This window comes from Gadus morhua, chromosome 9 (assembly GCF_902167405.1).
Source record: "Gadus morhua chromosome 9, gadMor3.0, whole genome shotgun sequence".
Classification (NCBI taxonomy): Eukaryota; Metazoa; Chordata; class Actinopteri; order Gadiformes; family Gadidae; genus Gadus; species Gadus morhua.
Genome location: NC_044056.1, coordinates 7,123,540 through 7,146,923, shown reverse-complemented (window position 1 = coordinate 7,146,923; position 23,384 = coordinate 7,123,540). Strand labels below are relative to the sequence as shown.

The 23,384-nt window shown below is 48.4% G+C and overlaps 1 protein-coding gene across 1 annotated transcript in view; it reads right to left on the bottom strand.

Moving 5' to 3' along the window:
- Positions 1 to 5,156: 5,156 nt before the first annotated feature.
- nell2a (neural EGFL like 2a) overlaps positions 5,157 to 23,384 on the bottom strand; it is an 87,913-nt gene continuing 69,685 nt past the window's right edge. The window contains exons 16-20 of the mRNA XM_030366731.1: positions 18,396 to 18,536; positions 17,164 to 17,357; positions 14,799 to 14,975; positions 6,994 to 7,221; positions 5,157 to 5,997 (exon numbers count right to left, since the gene is read on the bottom strand). Coding sequence (XP_030222591.1) covers positions 5,956 to 5,997; positions 6,994 to 7,221; positions 14,799 to 14,975; positions 17,164 to 17,357; positions 18,396 to 18,536 — 782 coding nt within the window. The 3' untranslated portion in view covers positions 5,157 to 5,955. The remainder of the gene's footprint in view (positions 5,998 to 6,993; positions 7,222 to 14,798; positions 14,976 to 17,163; positions 17,358 to 18,395; positions 18,537 to 23,384) is intronic.

The window sequence follows — 23,384 nt, the reverse complement described above, 5'->3', positions numbered from 1 at the left end:
TTCTGGTGATCTTTATCATTTCAGATACTATCATCACTCACTGCAAACACGACCGCACATCCAAGTGAGGAAGCCAAGTCCTCGGCTACAAATAACACCAAATAAATAGAACGAAAACAGGTTATATCGATGTGACATCGAGTACCGTGAAGGTGTTTTTTTTTTTTAAATGCACACATCCTCAACTCTTGACCCGAAGCGTAGTTCAGAAAGTTCGAGTTAACGTTTCATTTTTTCTATATGCTAAGAATACAGTTGCCAGGCAACTGCACGGCTTTGTGCAGCTGCCAACCTAATTAATATGGATGATACAGAGGGTAACGATACTATCTACGCAAGGACACGCGCATGTGTTCCCTGCACCCAGAGGACGCTGAGAACACCCATCGCTAGGGCACCTGTGTCCGGTTATTTTATGTCAGCTACAACAAATATTATGTTACATTATTATTTTTTTATTATCTACTTCCACAACTCGTATTGTGTATGTTAATGTTTTCCTGTATACTTTTCGCATTTTCTTATTCTTTTGTTTAAATTCAGATGTTTGACTGCTATTGTCCGTACGACACCCTCATTTACCATCTGAGATTAATAGAGTCTTATCTTGTCTTATCTTTAAAATTGCAGGAGAATAAAATGTCAAGGCCTAGATATGTACAATTAAATCAAGTGGCAGAAACACAATTCGAAGACCCATGGACTTTCTGTCAGGATGACAGCAAGAGTTGATCGCTACTTGGGGTGATGTGTGCTTCACACCATGTGTGTCTTTTAAAACTTGTAGTGTGTACCGAACTCTTTGCCTCTCTGTAAGCAGTGAGCCCAGTATTAGTTTGATACACTTTTAAAATTGACTGCTACTGCCGAAACATACACACATACCCACGCACACACACAGACACACACACACACACACACACACACACACACACACACACACACACACACACAATATTGATCATTAGCAGACTCAGAATCCATGCCCACCCACACACATACACACATGCATTCAAGCATGCACACACACAGTCACACACACACACACACACACGATAACATGTGAATAGGTAGATAACAGCCGGTTCATTGTCCCGGGGGATGACCTCGGACCCAGCCTCAGACACCCTACCCCAAACGTTCAACCTTGGTGGTGAATCAATACAGACAAGGGTGTATAAACACACCAACCACCTGAGTGTATGTAACACCTGAAACATCCAACAATGAAGAACCACAAGCCCAGCTCAGAACTCCTTCGCGGCGCATCTCCTGGCTGGACCTCTGGTCCCCGTCCGAGGGCTGCCATTGGGCGGAGAGATGAGATATTGATTCTAGTCGCCGGGGAACCAAGCTGTAATTGAGAGAGCGCATCAAAGACTGAGCTTGGATATTGTTTGGAATGGCTGGGGCCCTGTGTGCCCATGTCGCGTGGCCTCCCTGGGGGTTGGTTCAACTTCTTCACAAAGGGTTGGGGGGGGGGGATCACAGACTACATGGGAGGGGAACAAAATGCTGTCTCCCGTCGAAGGACATTCTCTCACGGGAGCTATTTTCATCGGCCACTTCAAACAAAAGACTACACAGGTAGGAGACTACATCCTCCAATACGAATAGGAGACTACACCAGCTATTAGGTACTGAGACCATTCAATAGGAGACAAGATCAACCAAAAGGAGACTAGATCAACCAATAGGAGACTATATCAACCATAGGAGACAAGAACGTCCAATAGCATAGGAGGACTTCCAATAGGAAAGGAGGTCTTCCAATAGGAGACAAGATCAACCAATAGGAGACTAGATTAAGCAATAGGAGACAAGGACGTCCAATAGGAGAGGAGGCCGTCCTATAGGAGACGAGATCAACCAATAGGAGACAAGATTAACCAATAGGAGACATGAAAATCCAATCGAAGAGGAGACCATCCAATAGGACATTAGATCCAACAATAGGAGACATGAACGTCCAATTGGAGAGGAGGTCTTCCAATAGGACACCAACCAATGGGAAACGAGATCAAACAATGGGAGGCCAATAGGAGGTTCCTCAGTAGCTGAAGATGAATCCCGACTGCCCTGATTACTACTATACAAGCACTCCCTCCCCCATGAGAAGAATACATCAGGTCCATCTCCTAGGGGGGGGGGGCTCTGTGGACACAAGACAAAGACCCCAGCTTCTTCTCATTCAGCCGTGTGAAGTTCAGCCAACATATCTTGCTCACTCTATCCCTCTCTCTCTCTCTCTCTCTCTCTCTCTCTCTCTCTCTCTCTCTCTCTCTCTCTCTCTCCTCTCTCTCTCTCTCTCTCTCTCTCTCTCTCTCTCCCCCTCTCTCTCTCTCTCTCTCTCTCTCTCTCTCTCTCTCTCTCTCACACTCTCTATCTCTCTCTGTTTCTCTCTCCCTCTCTCTCACTCTCTCTCTTTCTCTCTTTCCCTCTCTCTCCCTATCCCTCTCTCTCTCTCTCTCTCTCTCTCTCTCTCTCTCTCTCTCTCTCTCTCTCTCTCTCTCTCTCTCTCTCCTCTCTCTCTCTCTCTCTCTCTCTCTCTCTCTCCCTCCCTCCCTCCCGAGGCCAAAACCAAAGGCCAGCAATGATGTCTGTCGCCGTGGCAGCACCACAGGAAAAATGGAATTTCATCTTCCAATTCCTGGCACTGCACTCAGATGGCAAAGCGAGGACCACTCAAGCATTATCCTCAGAGCCGCCCCCCACAAACAGCCTCGCTCCCCCTCCGGAGCAGGGAACAGACCGAATGTGTTCAGCACTCATGGGTCGGATCACGTTCTTTACTCAGATCAACCAATCAAGCACAGGCGTTTAAATGCTGAATGTTGCTGCATTGAGCAGCAATGTTCTGGTTTTTGTATTAAAATAAAAAAAGTACATCCAAGAGTTACACGATCTGTGCATTGATGTGGACACAATCTCAATGGGAATGTTTTTCCGAGCAATTTTCCAGGATCTAATTTCTGGTTTTCATATGCTCACCTATAGAGTTTTAGAGTTATAGAGGAGAGCTGTGATTTAGAGATAGGTACGAGGATACTGACGTTTACATTATGAAACAGTGCAGCATATAGTGGAGGATTTCCCAAATCGAGTCTAGATACTTCTAGACCAGCATATTAACAAAACTCCTCATGAATATTTAAAGGTTCTGAGCTTCTGCTCGCTATCGCGGACATGGAGTTTTTCTCCATATTTCACACTTTTTCATACTTGATACATACATATTTTAATACCGCAGAGAATTTCCCTGGGCCCTGGTGTCGTCAGCAGAACATTGGAAGGTTAGAGAAAAGTCATAATTATAGCCCTTCAACCACAATGCGTACCAGTGCAAATGCCATTCGGGTCATCCTGTGTGTGTTTGTGTGTGTTCGTGTGTGTGTGTGTGTGTGTGTGTGTGTGTGTGTGTGTGTGTGTGTGTGTGTGTTGTGTGATGACGTTGACCTATGCTTCTACAGGGCCTTTGGTTAAAAAACAACCGCAGACGGGCCTCTTTCGAAAAATAAATACTAAAACCCACCCACAATGTCATTAATATTGAATATAGGACAGGCAGCAAAGTAGCCCCCCCCCCCCCCCCCCCCCCCCCCCCCCCCCGCTGCTCCAGACATCTGTTGCTGCAGGTTTCGGCGCTGCCACGGAAAATTGGACATTTAGGAACCAGCTGGAGTCTGACGAGCCACCTCGGCCCCCCCTGGGCCCCCAGTACACAGGTGCCCACTGGCCTCTTGCCACCGGCTCCTAGGAGCCACTGGACCTGGGCCGGGACAGATGGTGCCCTTGCCAGGCCGCCGAAGCAGCCCGGAGCAGCTTGGGTCCACGGTGCCGTGCCCACCCTGCTCTGCTTGCTCGCTCGTAGCTCTCTCTCTCTCTCTCTCTCTCTCTCTCTCTCTCTCTCTCTCTCTCTCTCTCTCTCTCTCTCTCTCTCTCTCTCTCTCTCTCTCCTCCATCTCCTCATCCCTTCGCCTCATGTCACCCCAGCTCCTCTCCTTCCTTTACCCCATCCCAACTAAACCCTAACCCTAACCCATCACCTATCCATCTCTCTCTCTCTATTTTGCTCTCTCTCTCTCACTTTTTTGGTTCATCATGCCCAGCGATGCACGCATCGGAAACTTCCGGAGTTTGTGGGGGAGGCAGATTGAGCCGGAATATGAATGGGTTTAAATGACTCTGTGTGTTTGTTAATGGGAGTTTCTGGGGGGACATGAGGTACACCTCAGGGAAATACCGTTCTGCTGTTATCCCAGCTTTCCCCCGGTATACGCAATAGAAGAAGGATCGTTGTATACATCGTATCTGCACTGCTTGTCCATGCTACAGTTTCAAGGCACTAAAGTGGTTTCATTTACTACCCTCTTATATGTTTTATGTTTTATTTCATATTGTGCATTGTCCTATCTAAAACTTAAAAAACAACATAACCAATCATATGAATTTTGAGCCAAACATACCGATGTATAAAGCAACAACACTTGGTAAAAAATGTGCACGGAACACGGAAGTAGACACTGCCTTATTTCAGCTTAAATGGCCAAATTTGATAAGAAAGTCAATCCGTGGAAAAACACGAATTTCATTTTAATTAGAATGCGTTAATTAATAGCATTACTCAATATAGATCACAGCTTTTGTCTAGATGCCTTGAAGTCAATAACAGTCAATTATCTCCAAATAGTTGAAATGTGAACACTTCAAAACCCGATCCACCCAATGATTATAACTCCAGTTTCATCTGTGGCTTGTTGAGTCAATACACGGCGGTGTCAATCAATCCAACCCGTTCCTCTCAGTGCACTCAAGGCCAACGACTCGCTGCGCGTATCTTTTACATGCCGAATGGATCGTCTCCCAGCGAGGACTCATCCTCCCATTCTACTCATTAATTCTCAACAGATCACTCGCCATAATCACTATAGTTTTGGTATTAATTTCCCTGGGGTCCCTATATACAAACTCATTAGATGTCCAAGAGTGTGCACATTACGATTAAGTTGCAATAGGAATGCGAGATGTGTGATATTAAAGAAGGAATGGGGGTAACATGATGCAGCGAGTTTTGGAGAGTGCAAAAAGTTGAACACTTATCTCGAGTGGTTCAACACTTATCTCGAGCGGTGGGAACACAACCGATGAAGGCTCTCTTTTAATGTAAATGGAAATACTTTATTTTCACAATTACACAATTACAAGCTTTTGGAAATAAATTAGAAAAAAGGAACAGAAAGCTACAGAGCACCACATAGAATATAGACAATATTGTTGTACGGGTGGCAACGGAAACTTACTCTGAACGGTCTAATTTATTATCGTTATTATTGAGAATTTTTTTATGTTTCAAAATCAGCAAAAATCATGACAAGACACAGAGCACAGTCATGCCAGTAATAGTAATATCTTACAGCGTCACGTTGCAGATGATGCAGAGTGGAGGGGAGAGAGAGAGGTGGTACGTAGACACTGGTCAGTGAGGCCAAACAAAGAGTGGGCTCGTGGGAAATGTAGTCCGTCATCTGTTCAGCATGAGAACGTGTTGACATTTGGTATAAAGAGGATTCAAGGTTGCACACCCAGGCTCAAGGAGAATCTGTAAACAAATCAAGGAGCGTTTTGTTTGACCCTATTAGCGGTACCAGGTGGCACGCGAGTCTCGCCATAAGGTGACGGAAAGACATGTGCTAACGGATAGAGAAAAAGTAAAAAGAGAAAATAAAACAGTTTCAAAAGTCCACATGAAAAGCATTTAAAAGTCAAAAATTCTCGCGTCGATTTCGGATTTTGGCAAGCGTGAAACAATGTGACAAAGCTAAAGCAGGCAGGCTAAAACAAATGTTTCGAAATGATCTGCCGATATACAAAATAAAAACACATGAGGAGACACGTCGAAGCTGTTGTTCTCTTCTTCTGGTTTTTACGCTCGGCCGTCCTACCGCTGCTCCGCCACTAGAGGCACATGGGATCCACTGAGCAACAGATATGTCCGTTCTGCAGAGGGCATGGAGAGGCCGGAGAGAGGGGGAGAGAAAGATAGAGAGATGTGGGGGGAGAGTGAGAGGAGAGGGAGAGGGAGAGGGAGATGGACAGGGAGAAGGAAAGGGAGAGAAAGAGGGACAGGGATAGGGAGAAGTTGAGAGTGAATATTCACAGAGACATTAACCTGAGGCACAACTCTTGCGGCGCTCCTTGCCTCAACATTTTAACGTGACATTTGCAATTGCCCCACCTCCCCCTCCCTTCTTTTCCCTCTCCCGGTGCCATTTTGTACAACATCAGAGCCAAAGCAGCCATACCCTACCAGGAATACAAATGTGAAAGGTCAAAATGTAGTTTTTTTTCTTTACCTCGGTTTCTTAACTGCTCCAATGACTCTCAAAGTACAAAATCACAGTTTCCATTTCCACTCCGTCCCCTCTGGACCCCTGCCAGCCAAGTTGTGCCTGCAGATAGGTCCGCTAAACTAGCAGGGTCAGTGGCAGGGAAGGAAATTTACCTTTCTTCATAAGGGCTTTTTTAACCTCCTTCTAATACGTTTAGGGGGCATTTTGGACAACTTCCAGAGCCAGAGTTTAAAACACTGAGAAATACTGTATTGTTACGATGTTGAAACTGGAGCCGCAGGGCAACACAAAACACACGTACCTTTTTATTTCAACATTTAATGGCCACCCGGTCAGCCAAACTTCAAGGGTAATTCCACATTTTTCAAGCCCAAGTTAATTTCTGACCCTGGTCAGTGGGGGTGACTGGGGGCGAGGTGTGTTTGTGGGGCGAGGGAGGGGAGGGAGGGGAGGGAGGGAGGGCGAGGGTGAGTCGTGTTGGTGGTGGGGTGTGTTTAGTCTTGGGGGGGGGGGGGAGGGGGAGGGAGGGGGTTCGGTGTGTGCGCAGTGTTGGGGGAGGCGAGGGAGGGAGGGCTGGCGGGGGTGAGGTGTCCATGTGGTGTGTGTGGCGGTGTGTGTGCGGAGCTGAGGTGTGGGCTCTCACCTTGCACTGACAGAGGGTGCACTCGGTGCCGTGCTTGACCCAGGACGAGCCGCTGAAGCGCGGGACGCTGCTGTGCTCGTCCGTGCACGTCTTGGTGATGTCGTTGCGGACCGAGTCGGCCTGGCAGGGCGCCGTGACGCAGCGGGCACAGCACTCGCCCTCGGCCACCGCCGTGAACTCACAGTCCACGGGAGGGCAGGACAGAGGCCAGCAGTCCACCTGCCCCTGCTGCAGGGGGGAGGGGGGGGAGGGAGGGGGAGAGGGACGGTGGGGGGGGGGGAGGGATGGGAGGATGGGGAGAGCGGGGGAGGGAGGAGGGAGGGAGGGGGAGGGGGAGAGGGACGGTGGGGGGAGGGAGGGGACAGCAAGGGGGGGAGGGAGGGATGGGAGGATGGGAAGAGCGAGAGCGGGGGAGGGAGGGGAGAGAGAAAGGGAGAGAAGGAAGGGAGGGAGGGAGGGAGGGAGGGGGGAGGGAGGGGGGAGAGAAAGGAAGGGAGGAGGGATGGGACAGCAAGAGGGGGGGAGAGGGAGGGGAGAGAAAAAGGGAGGGTGGGAGGGGGGAGGGGAGGCAAAGGGAGAGAAGGAGGGAGAGGGGGAGAGAGATGCGGGAGGGTTGGAGGGGGAAAGGGAGGGAAAGGTAGGGGGCAAAGAGGAGAGAGCAAGAGGGTGGGAGAGAGAGAAAAATAGGAAGAGAGAGATAGAGAGATACAGGCACAGAGTGAGAGAGGGAAAGAAAGAGCGAGAGAGAAAGGGGGGGGGGTGGAGAGAGAAAGGGGGAGAAAACATCAGGTAAGCAAAAGGATACATGACTATACAGAAAGACAAACATATACGGTAGATGGACGGATGGAAAGATGGTGGATAGCAGAACAAAAGTTGGAACATTTGTGAAGGGAGACTTTCAAAACTGGCACAGCCAAAGAAAGTCTTTGCATATGTAATCTTTTTTGTTCCCTCTTGGAGATATTATTCACGGGCATTCATATACATATTTTCTCCTGACAGCGGGTAATTTTCCTGGTCGGACTGCCTCATCATACCTTCAGGGAGAAGGAAAGAAACAAGCGATGGAGACATTAAAATTCCTCTGGTAATGTAGGCAACTTCCCTCCTTCTTCCTTCATTGTCGACTGTGCGATTAGGACAAGAAATGTAATAGTTATTGCGGCAGCGAAGCATTTCTGGCTTCAGTGAACTGTTCCCGCCCATCAGATAATCAACATCTAAAACTCTCTACTGTGAGGTTCCCCCTGTTTTAATTTCACAATGCACACTGTACCGTTCTGTGTTCGTGTTGACGTGACCTCTTGCTGTTCAGCCACCTTGTTTGGTGAAGTGTATTCATTAAATGTTACGCAACAAAAAAAATATGAGGGTGGTCAAGGGGACTGATTGACAGCCTTTCTGCTCAACCCCACTGACGGGTTCGCTTCGTCGTCGTAATTATCTTAATATCTACAATTAGCTCGTTAATTCACCGCCTCTGTTAACAAAACAAGGTTGAAACTGACACGAACCTTGACGCCTACAGCATCGGGGTACGTGCTTGAATATAGTGTGCTTTGCCGAATGCCACACGCTTTCAGTTCCATGGCACGTGACACACAAAGTCTGTACTATATCGAACAAGTTAACATCCTTCCGTCCATTACTGTCATCAGAAAGGCAGGACATTCAAAGGTGTACTAAATGGACTGCCTTTATATAGCGCTTTTAGCCAAAGGCGGCAAACAGTGGCAGGGTTAAAAGAGTGTCAGGGACGCTGTTTACTTGCAATTGATGAAGTGTTTACTGCACTTCTACGGGTGATTGTTTGTCTGGCAGTCTTCGCCTGGTGTGAAGCAGCCACTTCAACTCTGCTACCCTTCTTTTCACAGCTGGTGTGACGGAGCTCACACCCTCTCTCCCCGTAGCGAGAGACATCACGCCGGCCGACAGCTATGTGAACATACGACTCGCAACTCGTCCGCTTAGACGAAACGTCAGGCAAGGAGTACTCGACTGAAATCTGCCGTCTAATGCAAAGCTTATGTAACAAGATGAATGTCAACATATGCAGTCAAATACATATTGACTGTTTCGCACGCACGCACGCACGCACGCACACACGCACACACACACACACACACACAAACACATCTGGCATTGGCAATCTGGAAGCCACACACATTCATGAATTCATGAGTATGTGTGCCTTGAAATACGACACAAAAAACTTTCATAATCCTACACCCACCTAAACACACCTACACACACACACCCACACACATAAACACACACAGAGCAAGCATCCCACTGGGGGTATTTAATATCACAGAAAATCGTCTAGGTCAGCATTTCAGAAGAGTCGTAGTAAATTAGGAGGGCAGTGAAATACAGACACACACACACAGTGCTGTTACTCACTGTTACATCCTAGTGGGTAAACATTTAAAACAGAAACCCCCTCGAGATCCGATCTCCCCCCCCTCCCCCCCCCCTCCGTATGGCGGGGATAGTTCAGTTACAAGGAATACCAATACAGTTTAAGAAAGTATCTTTAAAGGGATTGTTTGGCACAGACCTCTTTCAAGGTTTGTGCCAAAGATACCCCACTATAAGATACTAAGAAAAACAGGGGCTGTTTGAAAGCACACAGAAGATCCGATTCAGAATCCCAGAGTCATTGTGAAGGTTGGGCCTGCAGAGGGCTTTCCATCCAAACATTCTAGAACCAGCACCGGAGCCGTGAACCGACATCGGTTCTGCCGAGTGTGAAAGCATTCAAGGTTCATTTCCCACTCCTGTCACGCTGGCAGTGCACCTCCACCGCACAAAACCATTCTTCTCCCCTGCATGCTGGAGTGCTGCTCTTCACATACACACACACAAGCTCAAACACAGTGAGCGTGTGTGTGTGTATGTGTGTGTGTGTGTGTGCGTGTGTGTGTGGATGTCTGCTTGTGTGTGCGGCTGTGCGCGTGCGTTTTTGTGTGTGTGTGCGTGTTTGCGTGTGCGCACTGGTGCATGTGTGTTTGTGTGTGTGTCTGTGTGCGTGTGTGCATGTGCGTTTGTGCATGCATGTCACAACCTCTCTGAGTGCTACACCGCTGCGACAGCCTTGACCGCGTCCTTGGGCTCCTGCTGTTGTTGACATGTATCCATGCCAACAACAGCCTGAACCCAGCCACCGAGAACCATGGCTTCAGTGGGAGAGAATCACAGCCTCAGTTAGAGAAGCGCAGCCTCAGTCAGGAACAGAGAGAGAGAGAGAGAGAGAGAGAGAGAGAGAGAGAGAGAGAGAGAGAGAGAGAGAGAGAGAGAGAGAGAGAGAGAGAGAGAGAGAGAGAAAGAGAGGGGGGAGAGAGAGAGAGAGAGAGAGAGAGAGAGAGAGAGAGAGAGAGAGAGAGAGAGAGAGAGAGAGAGAGAGAGAGAAAGGGGGAGGGAGATAGAGAGAGAGAGAACTACAGCCTATGTCATAGAACCCCTGCCTCAAGAAGGGAGAGCTCTAGAGCCTGAAAAAGGGATAGAGAACCACAGCCTCAAAAAGGGAGAGAACCACAGCCTCAGTCATAGAGAACAACAGCCTCAGGGACTCAGAGCTATTTTGGACTAATGGGTTTACTGTCAATATTTACTCTAATTCAATTTCACTAATGGTTCACTATTTACTTATCAATAATTACTAATATGAATCTGTATTTATTAATGTACTCTCGTCATTTAATTATTCATAGACAGTATAATCTGTCATTCTGACATTTTGGAAAACATCTTGTCAACAATCATGCTCACCAGAAAGTTGAAATTGAGCCACACCATTGATTCCACTGGCTCGCGAGTTCAATATTTACTCAGTACCCCATTTAGTATCCTGTAGACATCCCCTAAACTGAGATTAGGGTGCCAGGGTACAGCGAGTCGATTCTTAAGGGTCCATATTGCCCTGCCTTCAGCAATACAATCAAGTCATGGGCAGAACCAGCTGCTGGGGTCTGATTCTGGCCTTATTCGGACTACTTCAGCCATGAAACCACCGTTCACTATTGCTGCATTATATAGTATATATTCACTAATGGAGAGCTGGAGAGCTGTGACACGCCTGTCCACAGCACCATTACAGTTTGTCTGCATGGGGAAAGAAGGGGGGAAGGAGGGAGAGAGAGAGAGAGAGAGAGGGAGAGAGAGGGAGAGGGAGAGATTGAGAAAGAGAGAGAGAGAGAGAGAGAGAGAGAGAGAGAGAGAGAGACAGAGAGAGAGAGAGAGAGAGAGAGAGAGAGAGAGAGAGAGAGAGGGAGAGAGAGAGAGAGGGAGAGAGAGGGAGAGAGAGAGAGAAGGAGAGAGAGGGAGAGGGAGAGATTGAGAAAGAGAGAGAGAGAAAGAGAGAGAGAGAGAGAGAGAGAGAGAGAGAGAGAGAGAGAGAGAGAGAGAGAGAGAGAGAGAGAGAGAGAGAGAGGGAGAGATTGAGAAAGAGAGAGAGAGAAAGAGAGAGAGAGAGAGAGAGAGAGAGAGAGAGAGAGAGAGAGAGAGAGAGAGAGAGAGAGAGAGAGAGAGAGAGAGAGAGAGAGAGAGAGAGAGAGAGAGAGAGAGAGAGACAGAGAGAGAGGGAAAGAGAGAGAGTGAGAGATAGAGAGGGGGGGAAAGAGGGAAAGACAAAGCGACGTAGGCCTTTCTAACGTAACAAAAAAACTAAATCAAAGTGTAATGTGGCTTTGAAGAATCACCGTGGCCGTGACGAGGCGTATTTGTCAGCTGACCGGTCGCCCACCTCAGAACCAACGAGTGTGTCAGTGTGGTCCGAGCGGGGCGAGGCAACGCGCGTGACATTTGCAATTTAATAAACATATTGCCCCCTGCTAGGGGTGTCTGAGGGGGCAGCGTCCCGGGCAGGATATTGCAGTGTTGCTGTCAGATTTCTGCAGTTAACACCCGTTTAAAGAAACAAGGAGGGGGATGTCTGTAGTCAGAGCAGCAGGAGCGAGCATGGGGAAAGGTCAGACCATGCGAGTGGAGGGAAAACAAACATGGCGGGGGCCTGTTTAATGCCGGGAAATAGCAACAACAATATCATTGTATTTGTTAGGGAGAGACGGGCCGCTGCTCGCGGGCGCCACCGGAATACTTTGAAAACACGGGCATAAAACAAGAGGATAAAAATATTCATGTGCGAATGTGTATGTGCATGCACGCGCACAAGCATGAACAGGCATACACAAATACGTTAATACACAAACACACACACACACACACACACACACACACACACACACACACACACACACACACACACACACACACACACACACACACACACACACACACAGAACCTTTCTTCTGAAACATTTCCTTGCAATGACATCACTTTGCTTTGCTGTTGCTGTCCTCTCTGGGAGGCTCTGCGTTCATACAGAATGCTGTCTGTGTCCTTCATTCAATCCCTATCTCAGATCTCACATTCTTTTGTCCCCGGCTCCTGTCTTTCAAAACCAATAACATCGAATAGGTTTGAAACGGTCACTGTTTTCGGATCCTTCCTCGGAAGCCAAACACTTGGATCCTCAGCAATGTCACTAATCGTGTTAGAACACAACGGTTCAGTTAAATGGCAATACCACATCGTGTGCACTGTATCACAGAAAGACATGAAAATAATCGATGCTACAGCCCTGGCCAGGCCAGGAGCTCAGCTCATTCCCTCTAAGCCTCTCTCACATCTCTCCACAAACACTGACCAGGTCTACAATGTACCGGTTTCAGGGCCACTGCTTCTAAGAGTTTGATTATATAGAAGCCGGAAGCGGCACACTGCTCAAAACAACCACACAGTTAATGTCTGTGATTGTAATCCTTGTCTGCATGGTTTGAATGCCAGACCGTTTTGGCGGTAATCTTCTTGAACCTTGTTTCAGTTAATGCTGATGTGAGTCTCTGAAGATAGTGGTTTTGTAATGGGAATGCTGCATGAATACCCTTGGTGGTAAACACAATTGGTCTTACAATTTGCTGCATCTATATCAGAAGGGGATTCATTCTTCGTTAAATGTGGAGAAGCCTCATCTGCTTCCTGTCGATGGAGAATTTGCCCTGGGCTTCGCTTCCTGGTTATATTGGCAGCGCAATGGAAATGAATGTTCTAGTCAAGCTGTCTCTGCCATTTCGAAGTAATGCAAGCCAATTCAATGGTTCTTTAAACACATCCACGGTTGGACATGCCTGCAGTCGCTCAGGATTTGTTCAGGCTCTTTGACGTGATTGGTCAATAGAATGAGAACAACCCGACCTCAGCTCGTTGAAGGAAGACAAATGATGGGGAAATTCTGTGAAACGACAAAAATGTGTTATGTACCATTAATCAAGATTACGTATTGAGAGTTTAACCAATGTCTAACGAAATTGCTAATTTTTCTTATTCTTGCAAACGTACATATCCCACCTGTAATGGCTTGAATAAACTCTCCTTCCTGACAAATCAAAAGCAATCAGGAGCTCCTTTCTGATATAACTGCTATTTAATCATGTGGTGTGCATGTGGCAAATATACATCGCAGCATATATTGTGAGGACATTATGATGATAATGGTATATTGAAACAATGTTATTTTCCAAATTTTACGCAGTACAGTACCAACACAATAACCGAACTGGATTTTTTTTTCAAAATACGCTGATAAATTGAGACAAGATTGCATGTATTTACGTTCATCAAGCAGAGAAGAAGAGAGAAGAAGCAAATGAGATGGCAATTACAGAGAAAATTCAAAAAGGCTTTTCTATGTATACACCATCCGCTCCCATCTTCCTAGATAAGCAGCAATTCGATGAGATATCACCTAGTAAGACCATACCACTGCAGTAAGACCCAATGCAACGTCCTGCTTTGTCAGAATGTCAAGGGAACATAGAATTGTCCCGTAGCCAGTATCGCATCTTCCAATAATTCTACAGTGCTCAGTGCTACCTATTTTAATAGTGCCTCACTTAAAATAATATTAATTAAAAATATTGTTCATATTCTACTGTTTGTATACATCACAGTAAATTACAACGTTTAACAACGATCAATAACGACTCAGAATATAATAATTCCTTTTAATCTAAAACTTTTACAACCGAATGGAATTACCACCACCTGACCTTGAACAAGAGGCTTGAACCAGAGGCTCAAGGTCAGGTTCAAGGTCCAAGGTCAATCTAGCCAATGGTGAGGCTAGCCAATTGTTTGGCGGGTCAAGGTCAGGTGTTGGTGATTCTAGCCAATGGGGAAGCGGTTCAAGGTCAGGTGGTAGTTATACTAGCCAATGGTTAGGCGGTTCAATCTCAGGAGGTTGTGGTTCTAGCCAATGGTGCTGCGGCAGATAGAAGTTAGTGATGGGTCGTTTGCGACCGAATCAGTTTGAAGGAACGACTCTTTAACCTACCCGTTTCCACGTTTCAGTTCTCTCTCGTTCGTCAATGTCGTTCGTTCTCCCCGACTCGACTCCCACTCGCTGACTCGCTGTTCACAGTGTTAAGTTAGCAGAGTGGTGAAGAGGGACTGGCCTGGGCAACAACATCCCGAATCCGAACATGAACTCCTCAGCTGAAAATAACTTGATTGTAGTGTTGTGTGTTTATCGATGACCGTTTGCACGATGGTTTGAGGAGCTGGGTCTGACTGAGTCAGCTGAGAACCGTGCATTCCATGATTTGCCGCTAACGGACACGCAACCGAACGAACGAACGAACGAACAAACGATCCCGAACGATTTTTCTTGTCGAATTGATCGAAAAGTTCGCAGAGAAGGAAAATAATAATGAGATCCATGGCTAATAGAAGGCCCTCTTACCAGACACTGGCACTGCTGACAGCTGTCCACCCAGGTGTCCCCGCTGCCGTAGGTGAGCACGCCGTTCTGGTGCAGGCACTGGCTGCTGCGCCGCGGGTCGCACTCGGGACAGCAGAAGAGGTCGGCGCCGGGGTTGTCGCAGTCGCACACCATCCTGCGGCACATCACCTGGCCGGCCTGAGCACGCACGCACGCACACCGATGCACACACAGGTGCACACACAATAACGCATGCACACACGCACGCACACAAGCACGTGCGCACACGCATTTACACACGCACACATGTACATGCACGCATGCACGCACGCACGCACACACACACGCACAAACATCCACACACACAAGTACAGACATACATACATGTACACACACACACGCACACACACACACACACACACACACACACACACACACACACACACACACACACACACACACAACCAGACAGCAAGAGAAAAGGTAGGTTAAAGGTACACTCAGGAACAGACAATCAGATACACATACACTCTTACACACACTTTAACACACAGAGACACACGCAGAGCGACAAACAGTGAGTGCACACAGTGTGCCTTTGGAAGACATGTTATTAGGCGATGCTGCAGGCTGTGTGAGTGAATCCAGCTCATGACCTTCATACCTCCCAGCTTCTCTCGCTCAGCATACATCGCACACCAAAAAACCCTTCCTCTCTCTCTCACCATACCTCACATGCTGATACCCTACCTCTCTACCTCTCTCTTGTTATTTAAGGCAAAACAATTCTGCAGAGTCTAGAATTTCATAAATCGCAGTTTTGTGGTTCAGCCATTTCACAAACCATAAGAAAGTAAAAATGCAAATGAATCAATTAAAGCGAAAAAATCGACCAGCACTACTACCTCACATGCTCATTCCCTACCCCCCCCCCCCCCTCTCTCTCTCTCTCTCTCTCTCTCTCTCTCTCTCTCTCTCTCTCTCTCTCTCTCTCTCTCTCTCTCTCTCTCTCACACTCTTTCCATACCTCACAGGCTCATACCTCCCTCCCTCTTCCTCCCTCTCTCTATATATATATATATATATATATATATATATATATACACAAAACAATTACACTAATGCTAGATTCAATCAATCCTGTGCAGCTGAGACTCCCATCACGTGACACCCACATGTTTGTCTCCTGACCTTGGCTCCAACCTTCTCGTCTCTCCCTCTAATATCCAGCCGTGTCCCCCACCCCCACCCCCACCCCCACCCCCAACCCTCCATTCTCAATTTAAAAAACAATAACATGTTTACCTCGGTGCTCGATGCGACCGCTCGGAGCGGCTCATTTCAAAACCGTCCGCTCTTCAATCTCTCAAATCAATTAAAATGACTCATTTCATTAAGAGGGACCTCTTTTTTTCCCGCTCCTTTTTCGATAAAAAAAAACCAAATGAATAATATGCTGCTTGATCGTTCGCCGCCGATACTAATCTACTGTAATTAAGTTTCAGCTGCGGCCGGCCGCGTGTTCGCCGTACCGTGCTGCAACCAAACACTGAATTACCGGGCCTGGCTGGACCGTGACCCCGGGATTCGTACGGGGGAAAATATGCGCCGGCGGCTCTGTTGTTGTTTCCAGACAACACCTCAGAAACATGACAAGCCGGCCCCGGTCGCTGCTGCGCACCGCCCGGGCCACCGGCAGCTGCTGCGCACCGCCCGGGCCACCGGCAGCTGCTGCGCACCGCCCGGGCCACCGGCAGCATATTGATCCACTGGTCTCCACCTCATGCTGTCCTCCTTGTCCCTTTCTAGTGCCGCTTTCTTTATTTCTCGTCTCAGCCACACAGACCCTCTCTACCGTCAACATCAACCCCACCCAGACCCTCTCTACCGTCAACATCAACCCCACCCAGACCCTCTCTACCGTCAACATCAACCCCACCCAGACCCTCTCTACCGTCAACATCAACCCCACCCAGACCCTCTTCACTGTCATCACCAGCCTAACAAGACCCTCTCTACCAACCCCACCATCAGCCCCCACCCAGATCCTCTCTAACACCACCACCCCCACCTTCTCTACCACCACCGCCACCACCACCACCCCTCACCACCCACCAAGACCCTCTCTACCAACCCCACCATCAGCCCCCACCCAGACCCTCTCTACCACCACCACCCCCACCTTCTCTACCACCACCGCCACCACCCCTCACCACCCACCAAGACCCTCTCTAACACCACCACCACCACCACCACCCCTCACCACCCACCAAGACCCTCTCTACCACCACCACCACCACCACCACCCCTCACCACCCACCAAGACCCTCTCTAACACCACCACCACCACCACCACCGTCCCCCCCACCCAGACCACACATCTCACCTGGCAGGAACAGACGGAGCAGCGGTCGCTCTCCAGCACCCAGATCTGCCCGCTGTGTTTGACCTTGTTGTCATGGATACAGTCGCCGGTGCAGTTGTGGCCGTGGGGGCACCGGCAGTCGTAGCCCCCCTCCAGGTTGAAGCACACCGTGTCGTTGGCGCAGCTGTTCCTGCCCGTCTTGCACTCGTTGATGTCTGCCGAGGGGATGGAAAGCGGGGGTCATAAACGGCTGTCAGACACTTTCTTCAGTATTTGATTTCGTTTTGGCATTCTTTTGGTTATTCTTCCCTCTCTCCTTCTCTCATGCCTTGCTTCCTACCTCCCTCCTGCCGCTCCCTCCCTCCCACCTTTCCGTCCATCCTCCCTCCCTTCCTTCCCTTCCTCCTTCTCTCATTCCTCCCTTCCTCCCTCCCCCTCGCCGCTCCTTCCTTCCTCCCTTCCTTCCTTCTTCCTCCCTTCCTTCCTTCCTCCCTTCCTTCCTTCTTCCTTCCTTCCTTCCTTCCTTCCTTCCTTCCTTCCATCCTTCTCTCTCCCATTCCTTCCCTCCCTCCTTCTCTCATTCTGACATTACTGCCATCCTTATTGTAGAAAAATATAAATAACAAAGGTTTCCCTTGCCCTGTTAGAGTGACCGTTTCCCAGTCACCGCAATTGCCTTTACATCACGCTCACACACACACACACACACACAAGAGCGCAACGTCAGAAACTCTGACTGACGTCGCGAACATGTCTGCTACGAGCCCAAATTCATCATCCATAAGGATTGCAGTAACACTTGAAAGAACCATATGGTGAACAGTTTCTGAACAAAGTGGCCCGTAAATCTCGCTTGGTGGAAGGACGACAACACCTTGTCAGTTTCTAAACTCTTTTTTATCGTTCTGTAGGAGTCATTGCTGTTTTGTGTCTGTCTTCGCAGCAGCAGTGCATCAATGTATTCGGAGATGCACTATGCAGAACAGACATCCATTTGGGTTTTTACAATTGCACTATTCATGGAATGAATAGTGGAATCTTATACAAATACAACAAAAGACTAAAGCTATCTGACATTTAGGGATAAACGGTAATCCTTTCATTCAAATTCAGACCAAGCCTGAGCATGATGGAAAAATCGGAATGCTCATATATAATGCCTTATAGGTCAGCAGTTATTCTTCCAGCCAGTCGCTCTGTGCTGTGTTACTTTCTTTGAAAGTCAGCACTGCCTCAAAGGTTGCTCAACTCACCTACACATGACGCCCCATTGGCTGAGAACAAGCCGTTGTCGTGGTAGCCATCGCGACACTCACAGTGGTACCAGCCGGGCAGGTTGACACAAATGGCTTTGCTGTCACACACCACAAAGCCGTCGGAGCATTCGTCGATGTCTGAAAGAGAAGGACAGGCCCGGGATGGATGATCAGAGGGTACACAAGAGGAAGGAGGGGGAGTGTAAAGAGAGGGGAAAAAAGAAAGAGAATAGAGAGGGACAACAAGAGAGGAGAGTAGGGAAGGAAAGAAGAGCAGAGGGGGGGAGAGAATTAAAGAGAGGAGAGAAGAGGAGAGATGAGACTACGTATGAAAGAAGAGGAGAAATTACGCTTGAATTAGAGAGAGGAGAAAACAAGATAAGATAGTAGCGAAGGAGGGAAGAGGGGAGTAGATAATAAAAGAGGGGAGAGAAGACACTCGAATTAGAGAGGACAACAAGAAAAGAGAGAAGAGATGAGAGAGGCGGGGAGAAAACTCTAGAGAGGGGGGAGGAGGAGAGAAGAGACTCGAATTAGAGAGAGACGAGACAACCACAGAAGAGAGTGTAGAAGACGTGTGGAGAGGAGAAGGGCAGAAAACGAGACGGGAGGGGAGGGGAGCAGGCCAGTGCCCAGGGAGAGGGCGTCTGGATACAAACGGCATCATGTTCAACGCTTGTTTTTCTAAATCTGCTCCGCACGACCACTGCTGTGCCACTGAAGCCCACTCTTGCCTGTTAGTCAATTTCAACATTGACCGATTCATAATTGATACAACGACGTGTCTGGCCTTTCAGCGGATGTACTCCATAAACTCTATTGATCCGGTAGCATTGTGGCACGCCACGGTAACGGGCGCATATATCAATACAACAAAGCACAACACCCGTCCCAAGGACAGCCTCTAACAAGGCCTGGCTGGGGTTTACCGAACCAACCTCCAGACAGAGGCTCAAAGTTCCCAAAAGCAGAACAAACCGCTACAGGAACAGTTTTGTTCCTGCAGCCATTATCTATACAAATAAATTGTTGCAGCGCCACTAGTGGTGCATAACTTTGTTGAACTTTCTGATGTACTGAGCACCTCTGTGATTTTTCTCTGCGTGTTTGTCTTGTCTTCTGTATTTTTGTTGTGTCCTTTTTTTTTTATATACTGTGTATGCTGTGTGTGAACGCCCCTTTTCTTGCCCTGCAAACCAAATGTACCCACGGGTATGAATAAAGCAACCTTGAACCTTGAACCGAGTTGTTGACATCTCAGACGGAAACCTAATCCTTGCAGGACCAAACTGCTGGGGGCATCCCCCAAGGTCAAGTCAGGTAAAGTCTGTTTTATTTGTGCAGCCCTTGATCACGGGTTCAGTCTCAAAGGGCTTGACAAGCCATATTTTCGTGACACCCCCTAACCTAAGCCCCCACGAAAGGGCAAGAGGAAATTCACTCCCCAAGGTTTTTGTTGATGCGTCGGTACATCAAAGCATGCATCCATCATGGATGCATGCATCATGGATGAGAAGTCAACACCCCCCCCCCCCCCCTCTCTCTCTCTCTCTCCTCCCTTTTTTCTGTCTCTCCCTCTCTCTCTCTCTCTCTCCTCCCTTTTTTTCTGTCTCTCTCTCCCTCTCTCTCTCTCTCTCTCTCTCTCTCTCTCTCTCTCTCTCTCTCTCTCTCTCTCTCTCTCTCTCTCTCTCCTCCCTTTTTTTCTGTCTCTCTCTCCCGCACAATAAAAAAGCAAATAGACACCCCCCCCAAAGTTTGAAGGATTGAATTGAGTTTGGGTGTGAGGAGGGCTTTGTGATGGGCTTTAAATACGCATCTTATGATAGCAAAAGAGAGAGATCATCAATAGATGTTTTTTATTCCAAAGAGCCATTTTTAGCAACAGCCACTGTAGTAACCTTGGCACCACCACCTCTCTCTCTGTGTTTAAAACTAGCCCCACTTTTTCACCGTTTAAAATTTAAATTGGCTCGTGCAGTCATCGTCTTTTTCAGGATCTCTCTCTCTCTCTCCCCCCTCCCTCCCTCCCTCCCTCCCTCCCTCCCTTTCCTTTCTGTTGAGCCACTTCAATCCAATACCAATAACTTCTTCCAATATGAAACTTCCGAAGAAATTGCCCAATCTCAACTCACAAACGTGCTTTTCTTATTCTTTTCTCGCTTCGTACAAGTGGGGTGGCAGCTGCTGGATGCTGACCTTCCCAGTATTAGGTTTAAATACCCCCCCCCCCCCCCCTCCCCTCATGGAGCAGGCAGGCAGAGAACCCCCACACACACTAGCACACACAAACACACACACCCCACACCGACAGGCTGGTAATAGGATTAAGATCCATCGGCTAATGAGACCTCAGCCTTTTAATAGAATTTCTCCAGCTGATTAACCATTGATCAAATGTTGCACACATTAAGTTTCCTTTTTTCACCCCCGCCTAAATCTATTTAAGAAATACCCACATTTGTCTCAGTCACTGTCGCCATAGGTTTTCCGTTCAGCAAGAGAGACAACTGAGGGAAAAGCGAACTCTGTTGATGTGCTACTCTCTGAGCGTGTGAGTGAGTGATTGAGTGAGTGAGTGAGTGAGTGAGTGAGCGAGTGAGTGAGTGAGTGAGTGAGTGAGTGAGTGAGTGAGTGAGTGAGTGAGTGAGTGAGTGAGTGAGTGAGTGAGTAGGTTTGTGTGTGTGTGTGTATGTATGTGCGTGTGTGTGAAACTGTGTGCAAGTGAGTTTGTGAGTGTGTATGTGTGTGTGTCTGCTTGTGTGTGTGGGGGTGGCTCGGGGGGGAGGGGGGCGAAAGAAGAAGAAAATGATCCCATTGCATTAATTTCATCATTTTTGGTGGAGGAGGAGAAAATTCATCTGTTTCCCTCTGGACACAAACGAAGGGTGAAAAGGACAGTGCATCAAAAGACAGAGATGGACTACCGTGAATTACAAACTAGCCTCGGGTAAAAATATTGCAAGAAAGCCGACGCGTTTCTGCTAATAAATATCCCATGCTCTTTGTTGCTTCTCACAGACTTCCACTTGGACAGAATGGGAACACAGAGCTTCGGAAAGCTGGATGGTATCTCGCCACGACCACATCGTGGCTCAGTTGTTCAAAGCACCATCCAGTGGGTTCCTATTCATGACAAACAGCAACGGTAAGAAAAGCCAACCCCCTTTATCTTTTAGCTTCCACTCAAATGCCTTGCCAGGCAACAGAGAAATATGCTCGATGTTCGGGTCTTATTCTCGTTATTTGCGTTCATCTATTGCATCATCTTGGACTGTATTTTTCCTCTTCTTTTCTTTGGTCCCTTCATTTCATTTCATCGCCTCTCCCGGTCTCCGCATGGTGTCAATGTTGGAAAAAAATGAAGAAAACACTCGTGTCTCTTTCCGTTGATTCGAGGTCAAGGCCGGCGAGAAAACTGAAAAGCTATTTTATCGTTACCTTGACAACTTGAAGACTTGGACACAGAAACACGAAGGAGTGAGTGTAGTGGAGGAGGCAGAGTGGGAGCCGGAGAGGCAGAGGAAGGAGGGAGGGAGGGAGGGAGGGAGGGAGGGAGGGAGGGAGGGAGGGAGGGAGAGGGAGGGAGGGAGGGAGGGAGAGGGAGGGAGGGAGGGAGGGAGAGGGATGGAGGAGAGAGGGGTGGACGACAATCACCCGATGAGAAATGAGACGAAAAGGAGGAGGAAGAGGAGGAGGAGGAGGGGTTGGAGCCCGGAGGAGCACAGATGATTGAGAGGAGCGACGTGGAGGAGAGGCAGAGCAGAAGGAGGGGCGAGGCGGGGAAATGAAGGGAGAGCTGGCGGAACCGCCGGGGTTACTCCCCTCGTTATCCTGAGCGACAGGATGGAAGCAAGGGGCTCTGTTACGGGGGGCTCTCTTAGGGCGACGTGCGGCGACACACGCCCCTCACCCGGCGCTGCTTGTTACGCTGCTAGTACCCACCTCCACCTCCACTTCCTCCTCCATTTCCACCATCACCTCCTCCTCCATTTCCACCTCCAACTCCTCCACCTTCTCCTCCATCTCCACCTCCACTTCCTCCTCCATTTCCACCTCCTTTTACATTTACATTTCATTTACATTTAGGGCATTTAGCAGACGCTTTTATCCAAAGCGACTTACAATAAGTACATTTGTCATAAGAAGTGCATCAATATATCGCTGTCGGTACAGAAAGGATGTTCATAGAACCAAGTGCAAGTACCACAATCGCTAGGTTAATCAATTCCCCGTATTACAGACATGATGGCAGCTGCTGCAGTTGCTACACAGTTAAGTGCTACAATACAATACAATACAATGCAATACAATACACTACAATACAGTGTACAATGGTGGTCAGAAGAGGAAAGGTGGCTATGCAGAGTCGAGGTGAACTCTGAACAGGTGAGTCTTGAGTCCTTTTCGGAAGATAGTGAGCGACTCTGCGGTCCTGAGAGGGGCAGGGAGCTCGTTCCACCACTGAGGCCCCAAAACCGAGAAAAGTTGTGACTTTGCTGATCGACCTTTGCTCCTCCACCTCACTTCCTCCTCCATCTCCACCTCCATCTCCACCTCCACCTCCATCTCCATCTCCAACTCCACCTCCTCCCCCTCCTCCACCTCTTCCTCCATCTCCACCTCCAACCCCACCTCCTCCTCCTCCTCCACCTCTTCCTCCATCTCCACCTCCAACTCCGCCTCCTCCTCCTCCTCCTCCACCACCTCCCCCTCCACCTCCACCACCACCACCACCGAGGTAAGCGTGCTTCGCCTCCCCCTCCCGTGGCTTATCATCACTCCATCTCGTTCTGGATTGGCTAGTTAAGTTTCTCCTGCGTAGCACAGAAGATGGCCCCTCCTGGCACCCGCTCCCCTCCCTTTCAATTTCCCCGAGAGAGCTCTCTCTCTATCGGTCGCTCTCTTGATGTCTCTTTCTGTTTTTCTCTCCCTCTGTTTTTCACCCTCACTTTTGATGCCCCTCTCTCTCTCTCTCCCCCTCTCTCT